The following is a 13,197-nucleotide window of genomic DNA, read 5'->3' as shown; positions in this document are numbered from 1 at the left end:
GCTCCCTCCCGCCCGAGGGCCCAGCTTCGTGCACAGACGGCGCCTTGGCAAGTGTCTGCCGCTTGGAAGCTAAGGGTCCCCACGGTCTCAAGTGTCCCGTGAGGACAGACACTTGTGTGTGGCATCTTCAGGGAGCCCAAGGACACAGGTCTCAGAAGGAGCAAGGTGAACACTGGTTTTCCCTGTGTCTTATCCCACGGGACCCCCTCAGAAATGGTGACCTCAGGGGCATGTGGCCTGGAGCGACCGCCCTGGGAGGAAAGAGCCAGCTTCCTGCTGCGACCGCACCCCTGCCGCCAGGCGTGGCCACTGCGCCTCGCCTCCGGGCCTCACCTCACCCAGCGTGGGTGTGCGTCCCTCTGGGCGCTGGTCTGGTTTCCTTATCACTCAGGCTCTCCGCCAGGGAGTCTAAGCTCCAGGTTTCATTCCGTCCGGCTTCCCCAGGGGCGCTGCCGAAAGAGGGTGGGCGCCCAGGCTGTGTCAGCCCCGCTCATGGGGCCAGAAGCCCCGTCGAGAATTCAGAAACGGAGCTCCATGGGCCCCCTTTCATGCCAAGCTTGGGGCTGAGGGCGGAGGGAGGGGACAGGACTCAGGTGACCAAGAGGTCTCTCCCCGTCCCTGTCCCTAGGCTGTCCACAGATATTCAGCAGGAAATAAACTACAAGTCAGGGACTTAAGGAGTAGAGATGGGCCCTCCCTGACCCTGGGGCCAGGGCCCTGTTCTTATCTCCGATCACACTTTGGACTCATGGTCAGTCAGCCCAGGTGCCCCAAGCCCAGAGCCTTCTCTGTCCTGAGCAACCCCAGGATCTGGAGAACACAGGCCTGTGGAGAGGAGAGCCCCGCCGCCTTGCTTTGTCCTGGGACTCTGCTCACACCCAAGCCCCCGCCCACCCGCCCGTCATTCGTAGACGCTCGCTCCTGTTTCTGCTGCAGCCTGGAGAGCTTCTGCCCCTTGGGTGCTCCGTGCACACCCCGGCGGCCCCTGGGCGTGCACACCCATAGCTCGGCATCTTCTTGTGCCTGGATCGTGTGTGTCTGCGGGGAGAACAAGGGCAGGCAAAACACACTGCAGTTTGGAAGCAAGACCTTGGTTCCTTCCCAGCTTCCCCAGCAGCGTTGTCTGATCTCGGGCAGCTTACTTACTTTCTCTAGGACTTGGTATTAAACCTTGGTAAACAGTCACACCCCGGTGAGGGTGGACGTTGGGAAGCAGGTTGGAAGCCCTGCTGTGGCATAGACTCGGGCTTATGCACGTGAGGGAGGAAGCAGCAAGAGCCCCGATACAATGTAACCACGCACCTAACGTGGGCAGCGGAGGAGTGGGCGCTGCTGGTATCAGACCAGAGCAGCCTAGCTGCCCGGGCGGAGAGGGGGGGCACTCAGCGGATAGAGCGTCATGAACCATTTGAAAAAGCTGAGGGGTCCGGGTACAAGGCGGGTGTCGCTGAGCCTGTGGCAGAGGGCGGGCTGCAGAGATGGAGGAGCGCCCCAGCGGCGCCCGTTCCCCGCCCCTGTCCTGCCGGCCCCACCGCGCGCCCATTCTGAGCCCCCAGGGGCGTCCCCGCCGCCGGGCACTGACCCCCTCCCACCGGTGTCTCCGCAGGTGGTGAAGCTCAAGGGCCAGGTGCTGTCGGTCATGTACCGGCTGCGCACCAAGACGCGCGAGTGGATGCTGATTCGCACCAGCAGCTTCACGTTCCAGAACCCCTACTCCGACGAGATGGAGTACGTCATCTGCACCAACACCAACGTCAAGTACGTGCTTGCCGTGCCCCCGGCCAGGTCTGGGCACCTTTCCCGAGTCCGCCCTGGAGCTCTCTCTCCACATGGGCTCCGGCGCCCCCACAGCCGGTGGCCCCCGCGGGACCTGAGGAGCAGGCCTGGGGCTGAGGGGGGCTGTGGGCCGCGTCACGGCTTCCCCTCCCTTGCCCTGCCACGCTCCTGCCCCTGCTTCCCAAGCCCGAGGGACGGCCCCCATGGCTGCCCCACCCCCCAGCCTCGAGGCAGGTGTCCTGCTTGCTGGGCCTCGCTGTGCCCCCGGCATGCAGAGCCCGGCATGGCCGAGCCAGGTGCCCTCCGGCTACAGGCATCCCTGCTGAGAGGGCCTGATTTCTTGGCCTTATGGAAGCAGGGCCGGGGAGCGAGGCCGGGGCTGCGGCAGCCCCAGAGTCTGGGGGGTGGCAGCGTAGGGACACACGGGCCCCCCGCTGCTCAGTCATCCACACGTTCCTCCGGCTCCAGGCCCCGTGGTGCCAGCTCACCGCTCCCCCCGTGTGCCGGCATGTTCGCCCAGAGCCCGGGCTCCAGGCTCGACCGTGCTTCCTGTGACCCGGAGTTGTGTGTCATGTGGCTTCTCAGAGCTCACTGTCCTGTCTGTGCAAAGGGGTGTGGCAGCGCTGCTGTGGGGCTGCCGTGGGGCTGCCGTGGGGCTGGAGATCGGGCTCCCAGCTACAGGCAGGTCACGCTTCCTCCCGTGATTTGTTGTCGAGGGACGCAGGGCAAAGAACCAGCATGATCAAAGGCAAAGCGACGTCCAAGGCTACGTGAGCTGGTGTCGGGGCCCCCCATGTGCCGGGGCGTGAGAGGAGCTGCCGTCAAACTGTTCCTCGGTGGCCACGTGGGTCAGTGACACTGCTGTCCTGTGTCCTCCCAGGCCCAACTCTGACGGACGCCACCCCTGCCATCTCCCCTCCTCTCCCGACAGCCGTCCTGGTGATGGTGCCTGGTTGGCGACCACAACCTGCCGGCCTGCTCAGGGCTCTGGCCCCATTGAGTCTCTCAGCTGCCTGGATTGGGGCGTCCCCCTCAGGGTGCCCCTGCTCTGGCCTCCTCCCCGGGCAGTCCCACCCTGTGTCTCAGCCTCAGCCCTGCTCCTGGCCCACAAGGCCCCGAGCTGGACAGCCCGGTCCACTCATGCGAGGTTCCTCGGCACGGCTGACCTGGGTTTGGATGCCGGCCCCCGCTGGATGGGTCACTGTGTCGTCCAAGGCTCAGGTGCCTTGTCTGGAAAGTGGGGAGAACAGCCTTGAGCCCGGGTCCTGCCTGTAGACGGTGCGTGTGAAGCCGTGGGGGGGATCGCAGGCCCAGGGCTGGGCCTGGCGTGTGGGGCCGGCCGCGGCTGACCAGAACCGTGTCGGTGCGTGGAGTGGCGCCTGCCAGCGTGTCCCGGTTCGCCCCTTCCGGGCCGCCCCCACCCGCTGTGGGCTCTGGAGGTGTACTTGCTTCTTCAGGCTCCGCGCAGATGGTCCTGCCTCCTCCTGGTGGCAGGAATGAGGGTCCCTGGAGCCGATCGGGCTCTCCCAGCACATCCTCCCTCTCCTGTGGGCCAAGCCCCTCTTCAGGCCCTGCCACGGGCTCCTCCCGAGACTCGGCACCGTCTCCGGCTTCCCGAACGGGGAGCTCCGGGTCTCCCTGGCCCTCCAGTCTTTCTCTGCCAGCCCTCTGTCGGGGCCCCATCCCTTTGTCCCCCTCACAGCCTGGCCTTGGCCCCCAACTCTGCTCACTCGCTTTCCCAGTGGCCGTAGCGATCGGGCAGATCATCACTGGTTATTCCCCCAACCGCGCGACCCCCTCGTGTCCCTCTGCTCCCCCTGCCTCGGCCTGCCTGGCACCGTGGCTCTTCTCCGTCTCCCAGCCGCGCCGTTCCGGGCTGTAGGAAGAGCGGGTGTGCACGGCAGCCACAGATCCGGCTGTTTCCCCCGTGTCCGAGAGGGTCTCGCAGCTGCGTGGTAAACTCCGTATGACCAGGGTCTGTCACTCCCAGCCTTCTCCATGTGGGGAGGAGGGTCCTTGCTGAGAGAGTGGAGAGGCAGCTGCAACCCCGGGCCCATCTCCCCGCAGGGTCTCATGGCTGAGGTGACCGTGTGCTCCCGGCCTGGGGGCAGCCGGTGGGGGCGGTGGGAGCCCTGGAGGGAGGATGCCAGCTTGGCTCGGTCAGTGTCTGCTCACGTTGTCACTGGTGCGTTCTGTCCTGGTCCCTCTGCTGCCACTGTTGGTCGTGCAGACAGGCAAGCCTGTCTAGTACGCAGTTCTAGAACCTTCATTCTCATGTCAGCTTACTGGCTGGGGGGGTCGGGGGGAGCCGCCTGGTCTCTGATGCAGCCTCGTCACCCGCCACCCTGCTGCCTCACGTCCCCCCACACCTGTGTGCTGCCGGGTGCCTGCTACCTGGCTTGTGGGGGGCCGAGGGGTGTCTCCCCCAGGTGATGAGTCTCACGGCATCGTGGGGACAGCCCTCACCCTGCTCTCAGACCCAAGGCTGGCCCCGGGCACGAGTCAGCTCTGCAGCACGTCTGGGCCCCGTGGGGTTCAGACCCGATCCTAGCCAGGCATCTGGCGAGACCTCTTGGTTTGGGTCAGAGGGCGGGTGAAGCCCCCGTTCCTGGGTTTTTATTTCTGTTCTACTTTCCACCTTTCCTCACTGAGGCCCATGTTTGTATGGGCGTCAGCCATCTGGGCTGGCTACTCTTGGCAACGGGTGCTCCCAGAGTCCCACAGGAGGACACGGGCCCTGGGCAGGTTCTAGGACGCGTGGGGCGCCCACCACCAGGGAGGGGCCGTGTTCCCTGGACAGAGGCACGTGGTGAGGACGCAGGCCCAGAGAGGGAGCACGTCCGCCACAGCCTCCGATTCCACCTTCCCGTGGGTAGTGATGCCCCAGGGCCCAGAAGGACAGGCGGGACCATCCTCCTCAGGGACCGCAGAGGCTCTGCTGTGAGCTCTGAGGCAGGGGCCCGGGGCCAACGGGCTGTATCCCGTGTCACAGGACAGCTGCTCCGGGCAGCTCCGTGGGGTTGGAGGAGATGAGAACGCCCCCTCAGACCTGACGGCGACCTTTTCCCGGTGGCAGTGGCGGGAGATGTCCGCTGTGGGCAGCAGAGGGCAGTGACGACCAGGAGGCGAGCCCGCGGCCCACTGCATGCGTTGTCTGGGCTCGGCCTGCAGCAGGCGGACTCGCTGCCCCAGGAAGGTCCGTCTGTGCTCATGCTCAGGGCCAGAAAGGCGTGCCGCCTTCGGGCAGGAGTGTGTGGAAGGAGCCGCCTGGAGAACGGAGTGTGCCGTCTTAGCCCACGTGCGAGGCTGCCGAGGGGAAGGTCTCCGTGCCGTGCGCCGGCTCCCGTGGCGTTGGAGGGAGAAGGCCAGGAGGCACAGCCCGGGGTCTCGTGTGCTCACAGCACCCGTGTCCGGGCGGTGCGTGTGCTCGGGGCCGAGTCTGTCTTGTGGGGACACAGCGTGGGCTCTAGCGGGGGCCGGGGCTTCTGCACACGCACGAGCTAGCGGCGGGCCAGTGCCGGTGCTGGCTCGTCTTCAGGGGCTCGTGAAGCCCCTTGGCAGGTCCTGACGGCCTTGTTCCAAGGCCACCGTCGGTCTTCGTGACCACGGATGCTCTCTGCTGGTCTGCGCGCTTCCTCAGGCCCCCACTACATCCGGTCGTGTGGCGTCCCTCGCCCCCCGCCAGCCGTCTGTCCGCACGTGCTCAGTGGGGCCCACCCAGTCCAGCAACACCCGCCCCCCGGGACGGCAGGACCCTGCAGCCTGGAGTGGGCTGTGAGAGCGGGTGACCTTCCTCATCTCCGCAGACCTTAGCCAGGGACGGGCCCGCGCTCCCGGCCACCAGGCCCCAGCCTCGGACTTGTCCCCCGTCCCAGCCTCCCAGGCACCTGCGGCAGACGACCTGGCAGAGAACGGGGCCCCACGGCTTCTGTCTGGGAGCCTCTCTGGGCCATCTCCCCCTCCCCTGCCTCTTCCCCCGTGCCCCGCAGAGACCTCCGCCCTGTGTCAGGGCATCCTCCGTCCCCTTCCTGACCAGCTCGCCCTGCCTTCCGTCCAGCCCACACGGAGCAGCTCATGTGGCCCCAGGAGCTGTCGCCTTCACACGCTCCTGCCACTCCCCCGTAGAATCAACTCCAAACCCCAGGACGGGCACTCGGGGTCCTGCCGGTGGGCGTGCAGACGGCGCTCAGTCCGCGGCGGGCACGGTAAGCCTCACTCCGGTCGGTCGGGCTCAGGAGCCCCAGGGCTCCTCGCCAGATCCCGGTTCTCCCAGAGCTGCGGTCTCTGCTGCGTCTGACACCGTGGTGGCGGGTCATGCTCTTGCTCAGGCTGAGGAAGACCCTTTGTCCCGGGGAGCGTCGGCCGTCCCAGCCGCCTCGGCCAGCCCCCGACACCTCTGCCGCAGGGAGGCCGCGCTGACAGAAAGCCCCGGCCTGACGTCCTGGTGTGGGATCCTCAGCTCTCGTCCCCAGCAGATGGGGAGGTGGGCAGCGGGGTCCCGTGCATGTGCTGTTGGTGGAGCCCGAAGCAGCCACATCCTTCCCCGCCCCCCTGGAATTTGCAGACCTACCAAAGTTTATTTTTATTCCATTGCCCTGAAATGTCCAAGGAAGCCCATCAGACTTCTTCCCAGGACGGGCGCCTGCGAGTCAGCATTTCCTCCGTGGGTGTGCCACTACGGGCACCGAGACCAAAGTCAGCCGGATGGGGCGGCTGTGTCCGGACCACAGGGGCGCGGTCAGACCCCTGGGGACCTGCTGGCCACGCCAGAGACCCTGGTTCCTACCTCCCCCTGGAAGGAGCTTTCTCAAGCTCAGAAGGTGACAGAGCAGAGAGCAAGCTCCCACCCGCGTGCCTGTGGCCCTTGCTGGTGCCCTCGCACACAGTGGAAGTGCGGGCTCTTCCTCCCTGCAGCTCAGACCTACAGGGGGCGCCCGGCACACAGCCCCACTCCGTGGTCTTGCCCATTCCCTGATAGTCTGTGCCCTGGTGGGACATGGGCTCAGCCACAAGCGGGAGCGGCCGGTGTTCCTTGGACAAGCACAGGTGGGCTGAAGCCTGGGCTCTGGGAAAGTTGTGAAGGAGGAGAGAGACGGAGGAGAGAGGCATTCCCTGTCTGGTCCCACAGAAGCCCCAGAGCACAGCTCTGCCCTCCCTTCTGCCGCTCTGGAATGGAAGAGGTGGGGTGATGGTCCTTGTTACGTCGTGGGACGGAGTGTGGGTCCGTAGACGGGTCTGAGTGCTGTGTGCACTGTCCCGGGCACGTGTTCGGGACTCTGAGCCCCCGTTCTGCATCCGTGAAATGGGCAGGCTGCGGACGGAGGACGGCGAGGCCGGGGCCAGCCCTGAGCTCTGCGCTCAGGCTTCAGGGGCCCCGTGTGTAACCAAATTAGTGAAACCCTGGAGTAAGAATAAGGAAAGAAAGAAAGTTATGATTTTTCTACAGATCGTTATATTCTTTTAAAATTCTTTGAAATAGCAATTAAAAATTCTTTTCAGTGCCCCTGTTTCCAGGCGTTGCGGGTGTGGGTGCAGACGGCCTGGGGGAACGCGCCGTGTTTTCTGGCTCACCTTTCCCCTGGGCTCTCGCCCCCAGGGTGGGAGACAAGCCGCCTGTTCTCCCCGCACGGGCCACAGCACATGTCCTGCCCGCTGTCCTCCCAGACCCTGTCCACGTCCTGAGGACCCCTACCACGTGGGTCTGCACGTCCCATCCTCTCCTCTGGGTCTAACCCAGAGCCTGCTGTGGCCGTTTCAGTGGCTTCCCGGGACAGGCAGCCCACCCGGGCTGGATCTAAATACACTGGTCAGGGGTCCTCCAGCGAGGTCGTCTTCTGAGAGGTCTTCCCAGGGGGGCCACACGTGAAGGGTGCAGTGCGGGGGTGAGTGGTGTCCACACTGTCCCTCTCTCTGGCCACCGGAGAAGAGTTCAGGGACAGAATTCCGCTTAGGTTGTGTTTCTCGGTGGTGGGAGTGGCAGGAGGTGGACTCGGGCCGTTTGTGGCACAGATTTTCACGACCAGCTCCGCGAAGGAGGGAGCGGCCGCCGCGGGACGCAGTGAGTCCCCAGCAGAGGAGGGAAGCCGAGACTGGCCTTGTCTCGGGTGGGGGCTGTGGACCGGCTCTTGCTCTGCTCGGGGAGCGGAAGTGGTCAGCCATCCGGACAACCGCCCCTGGACCTACACGGCCTAGTGTGCTCCGTCTACACCTCCCACAGCCTCGGGGCACCTGGATGTCCGCAAGCTGCCCTTAACTTTTGTGGAGGGGATGGTGTGCGCCCCTTCTCCTCGGGCCTCCAGCTCTCCGGCCACTGGAGGGACTGGCTGGGGGCAGCGGGGTGAGAGTCGGGGGCTCCCCTGTCCCAGGGCAGGAGGAACACAGCTGCCGCTGAGGCCGGGCTCCCGGCTGGCCGCATGTCCCACCAGTCTCCTCGCCGGCCAGCACAGTGGCTCCCCTGCGGCTGCCTCCCCCGGGGGGGTGTCCTCCATGCCATGAGGTGGCCACTGCCCCAAACCCTCTTCAGAGCACGGGGGCTTCTCTGTGCACCCCACTTCTCCAGGCCTCCGTGCGCTCTGTTGTGAAGGGAGTTCGGCAGACGTCCTCGGGGAGGGCTCGGGGCTCCCTGTGTGAGCCCAGCGAGAGTTGCCTTGACAGCAGGGGCCCGGGGTAAGTGTGCAGAGGACGGAGGTGTCCTTCCTGCTGGCCTGCTGCAGTCGGCAGCTCCCCTTGGCCAGACCACATGGCCTCCTCCAGAGCAGGCCCCCCCACAGGACCCCCTCTGCGGGGACGCTCCCCCGCTGGCTCCTGCCCTCCCTGCATTTGGCTTCTGGGCTCGCTGGCAGACTTGCCCTTCCCCACAGCCCCTGTGCCTCCGGCCCCCAGCAGAGGGGATGGCATCTTTGAGGGGTTCCTCCCCTGCCTCCAGGCTCAGAGCGCGGGGCGGGCGTGGGGGAGACGACCCGCACCTCGCGGGTGTTCAGAAGGGACCACGCAGATCGCTCTGGCTTCGAAACACACGGCGACAACGGATGAGGAAGTCTGGCCAGTTGACGCGAACACGGAAGAGACATTCTCCAAATTTTTTTCGCCACGTGGGCCACGTGCTGTCCGAGGCCATAGTCCCAGCGCACAGATTTTGTCCTGAGCTCGTCCACACGCTCGGACCGTACCTCCCTGCGTCCGCGACGGTCCTCGCAGCGGCGGCCGGGGGCAGCCGGGAGCACGCGCTCCGTGACTCGACAGACACGTCCGCCGGTCGCTCCCCTTGCGGCCGACTCCGTGTAGACCGAGCTCGTCTCCGGCCGCCGGGTACGTCCCTGCACAAGCCCCGGCAGCAGGCGACTCCCGGAGGAGTGGGCCTGTCCCGGGACCTGCCGGGGACGCCAGGAAGGCGGTAAGCCGCGCGCTTCCCTGCGGGCTGTGGCCTTCCCGCAGCAACCAGGGCGCTCGGCGTGGTCACCCGCCTGGGCGCGAAGACGCGTTCTGTGACTTTGCTCCGACGTGCGCTTACTCGCTGTCCGACCGGTGGACGCGGCTCCAGGTCCCGCCGGTTCTATGAGTAGCCGGTCTCTGTGTCCTGCCTGCGTGTTCACGCTCTCACGGTCCCTCGCGTCCTCCCCGTTGACCCCGGGCACGGGTGTGTGTGTGACGTTGGTCGGTACTTCGCTGATCGCCGTTCGCCTCTCATTCTCGTTGGCGTTTAGAGTTGGAGGCAGCGCTGTCGTCCCCTCCCTCATTTTTAGGCTCTGAGCTGCTGTAGGGCTCGCTGCCCCTTGGGAGGAACACGGTTTCCATCATCTGAAACATAAAGTAGCCGTTTCTTATAAGGAGGCTCTTTCTGTCCCCAAAGGAGCAGCTTGGGGTGTGCCGTGTGCCGGGCAAGGTCCAGGCTCCGTAAACGCACGTCCGCGGGCGGGCAGGTCCCGGCAGCCGCTCTGCACTCGCGTGGGGGCATTAACACTGCGGGAGGCCAGGGCCACCGGCGTGTCTGTGTCGATCGGAATTTGTCCTGAAGTTTTCTCACTGGCGCACAAAGAAATCTTAAACCAGAATTTATTTCCTACATGCAGGCAGCCTCCGGTACAGAGCTTGAGGTCTTGCTTTGAGGCTTTAAAGAGTCTTCATAAAATAAAGTAAATAAAAACTGAACCCGTCTAGGGGTCCATCGGTGTCTCCCCTGCGGCGTGGGGCTCGGGCGGGCTCTGGTCCTGCCCCGCGCGTGCCACGCCCTTCCTTGGTGACGCTGTTGCCTTCCTGTCCCTCAGGCAGCTCCAGCAGCAGCAAGCGGAGTTGGAAGTGCACCAGCGGGACGGGCTATCGTCCTACGACTTGTCGCAGGTGAGCTCCTGGGGACTGTCTGCAGCCCAAGGGACCGGGGACTGCGCCCGACCCTTAGCTTGATTCCCCCACCACCCCCCCAGCCAAGCAGGCGCAACTGTTCCGTCCAGCCACTCGGTGCAGGGGCCTGGCTCCCCCGGGGGTCTCCCGTGACCCTTCGGCAGAACTGGGCCATGAAGGAGGCAGGACCCGTGAAGCCCGGGTGGCAGGTTTTGGCCAATACAGAGATGGCGGGGCCCGTGGTAGCTTTCTGGACGCCGTCTCACAAACTAGGAAGCCGATGGAGGCAGCTCCGGACCTGTCAGCCCTCCCCTGCCCAGCCGTCTGTCCTGCTTTGGTCCAGTCCCCATCTGCTTCCACGCCTGGTCCTGCCTTGAGTCCCCTCTCCCTGCGCTGCCCCCCTCCCTTCTCCCCTCCTCTTCCCTCCGCCTTTCCTGCTGTGTCGGAGAGTGGGCCTCCTCGGGAAGCCACACGTGTCCTGGGCTTTAGCCTACGCGGATTATTATGTATCTTTCCAGAAGTGATCGGTGTGACCCCGTCATCTTTTCCGTGACCTCCAGGTCACACCCCCACCCCGACTGTCCTTGGCCTCTGTCAACAGAAAAGCCCCCACACCCCCCCACCTGTAAAACCTCCAGCCCGAAGTGTCTGTGAGACAGGAGGAGGGGACCCCTCCAAGGTGACGTTCTGTGTCTCACACGTGGGACACGGTCGTATTTTCATGCGGAACAGGTTCCCGTCCCCAACCTGCCGGCTGGCGTTCATGAAGCCGGGAAGTCCGTGGAAAAGGCGGATGCCATCTTCTCCCAGGAAAGGGACCCCCGGTTCGCTGAGATGTTTGCGGGGATCAGTGCATGTAAGTTTCCCGACGGCGCCGGGGCCTGGCGGGGGTGGGGGGCGGGGCACTGCGGCCGGGCCGTGGGGAGATGCCCCCCCAGGAGAGGCCCCCGCAGGTGGGTTTTCCGTGTGCGAGAGCCCCAGAACAGGAGCCTGGTGGACCCTGGCCCCCCGCTCGCCCCTTCCCTGGGGCCCCGGACCACACGCCTCCTGCATGCAAGGGTGGGAAACGAATGGCACGTGGACGCCCAGTAGTCGCTCGGTCGTGGTCATCGAGTGGCCTCTGCCTCCGTCAGCGCCGTCGCCGGAGAAAGTGGCGCGTGCTGGATCGAGCTGTCCTGTGACGCCCGTGCCTGCCGTTGCCCCTTCCGGTCAGATTACCATTAAGGTCAGCAAAATACACAATCTGGAAAGGTCTGTGTCGTTCCAAAATTCAGCAGAAGGATCCCGTTTTGTGGGAGTCAAGGAATTTCTGGGAGTTGCAGTGCAGGGGGCATCCGCTGAGGAGAGAAGCCGAGGGAAGACCGGGCTCAGCCCCGCTGCCGTCCGCACATGTGCTGCCAACGGGGCCGTCATTCCCGCTGGGGCAGCCGCTGTGCAGCCGAGGAAGGGGCAGCGCCGTCTCCCACGAGGGCCACGCGTGCTGACCCGTGGGGCGCGGTAACCTGTGGGCCCCGACACGCTGCCCGCCTTCATCAGGGGCTCTTGATGTTGGCGGAGAAGAAAGCAAACGGTAGCACGTCTCAACGTCTTCTCTCCCCCCAGAGAAGCCTGAGGTGTCGGACCAGACCCTGCAGCGTTTCTAGGAAATCCACGTGAAGTTGTGGTGTGACACAGACAAGACACGTTCCCATGTAGGTGGCCGAAGGGGCGAGGAGAACGGGAGAGCCCCCACGTGTCCAGCCGCCAGGCTGCGCCCGCACACGGGAAGCCGCAGGTCGATGCACCCGGACACGCACCATCCACCCAGAGCTCCCGAGCGCTCGGCTTGCCGGGGACTGGGCTTGTCTGTGGGGTGAATCAGAACACAGAACGCGGGGGTGGAAGGGGCGGGCTGAGAAAGCAGGAGTGCGGAGGGGACACCAGGAACCCTGACGACCAGGATACAAATCGCCAGAAGATACAGAAGATGCAGAAAAACCAGAACCCAATGGATTCGGCCAAGACCCGGGCGCATCTTGGGTTAGGGTCATAAACAGAAATTTCTCGTTGGCCTGTATGTTTTTTTCCTCTGATATTTCTAGAACCGCATAGCTTCCAGTGTGTTCAAAAATAGCCACTCTTGAAAGGAGGGAAGAGAAAAGAAGGCAGGAAGTCTCGCTTCCAAGAAAAGATGAGGACGTTTTTAGCAAATTGCAAAACACTTGGGGGAAAAGTGAAATCATAAGAAAGTCTGAATGTCATGATGGTAGAATCCACGGGTGTCCAAGGACCCGACGGCAGCTCCCGGGTCACGTGCTGCCCAATGGGCCGTGTCCAACCTCATGCGGTGAACTGGGGCACGGAGGGGTGGGGGCCTGGTGCCCGCGGACCCCGGAAGGCACCGTCGTCCGAGCGCCGTGGGCGACAGAGCTGCTCTACACCGTGACCTGACGGGGAGGTGCATGTATCGTGAGCCCTGGAACGTGGGAAAGAGTAACTGGAAATACACGAAAATCCGATGAACGCAAGTTGCGGTGGGAGATCTCAAGGTGCGTTTCTTCGTCTCCCGCACATCAAGCAGATCAAAGTCACAACACGAAGAAAACTATAGAAGATCGAATAATAAAATCAAGACTTTCCATACACTCAATTTTGTGCCCTAAAAATGTTTCAGAGCAGTCAGGAAAAAATGTGCTTCTCGTTGACCCAAACCACCGAGAATCGCCAGAAAGTGACAAGAGTCACTTACCTTAAGTGAAAAGTCACGAGAAGTCCCTCGGGCGCCGCTCCCCCGGGACCGCGAGCTGCGTCTTCATCTGCAAGACTAGAGCCTGCGGACCGCTCGGAAATGAGAGGCCGGGCCCTTCCGCCCTTGGGTGTTTCCTCTGGGCGCCCTGTCTCCGCAGCAAAGGGAACGAACCAGGGAAACTGCTCAGGGCTCAGTGTGACAAAACGTCACAGGAGAGGTTTGCACGCGTGGGAGATTCAGCACGTGACCGCCGGCACCGTCCCCTCGGCCGCAAGCCCCCGAGCCTGAGCGTCCATCGCTGCTCGTGTGCACCCCGGGGGGATCCCCCACAAGCCAGAGACGGGTACAGGCGAGGG

General features: G+C 64.4%; 1 protein-coding gene across 5 annotated transcripts in view; it reads left to right on the top strand.

Moving 5' to 3' along the window:
* The window catches only part of ARNT2 (aryl hydrocarbon receptor nuclear translocator 2), a 142,176-nt gene that overhangs the window by 112,132 nt on the left and 16,847 nt on the right, over positions 1–13,197 (top strand). For all 5 annotated transcript variants that reach the window (XM_044232102.1, XM_044232101.1, XM_044232103.1 and 2 more), the window contains exons 12-14: positions 1,607–1,758; positions 10,041–10,113; positions 10,846–10,969. In XM_044232102.1, coding sequence (XP_044088037.1) covers positions 1,607–1,758; positions 10,041–10,113; positions 10,846–10,969 — 349 coding nt within the window. The remainder of the gene's footprint in view (positions 1–1,606; positions 1,759–10,040; positions 10,114–10,845; positions 10,970–13,197) is intronic.

The sequence above is a fragment of the Neovison vison genome, chromosome 13, assembly GCF_020171115.1.
Source record: "Neovison vison isolate M4711 chromosome 13, ASM_NN_V1, whole genome shotgun sequence".
Classification (NCBI taxonomy): domain Eukaryota; kingdom Metazoa; phylum Chordata; class Mammalia; order Carnivora; family Mustelidae; genus Neogale; species Neogale vison.
The sequence above is the reverse complement of the archived record's forward strand: the minus strand, read 5'-3'. Positions and strand labels throughout refer to the sequence as shown.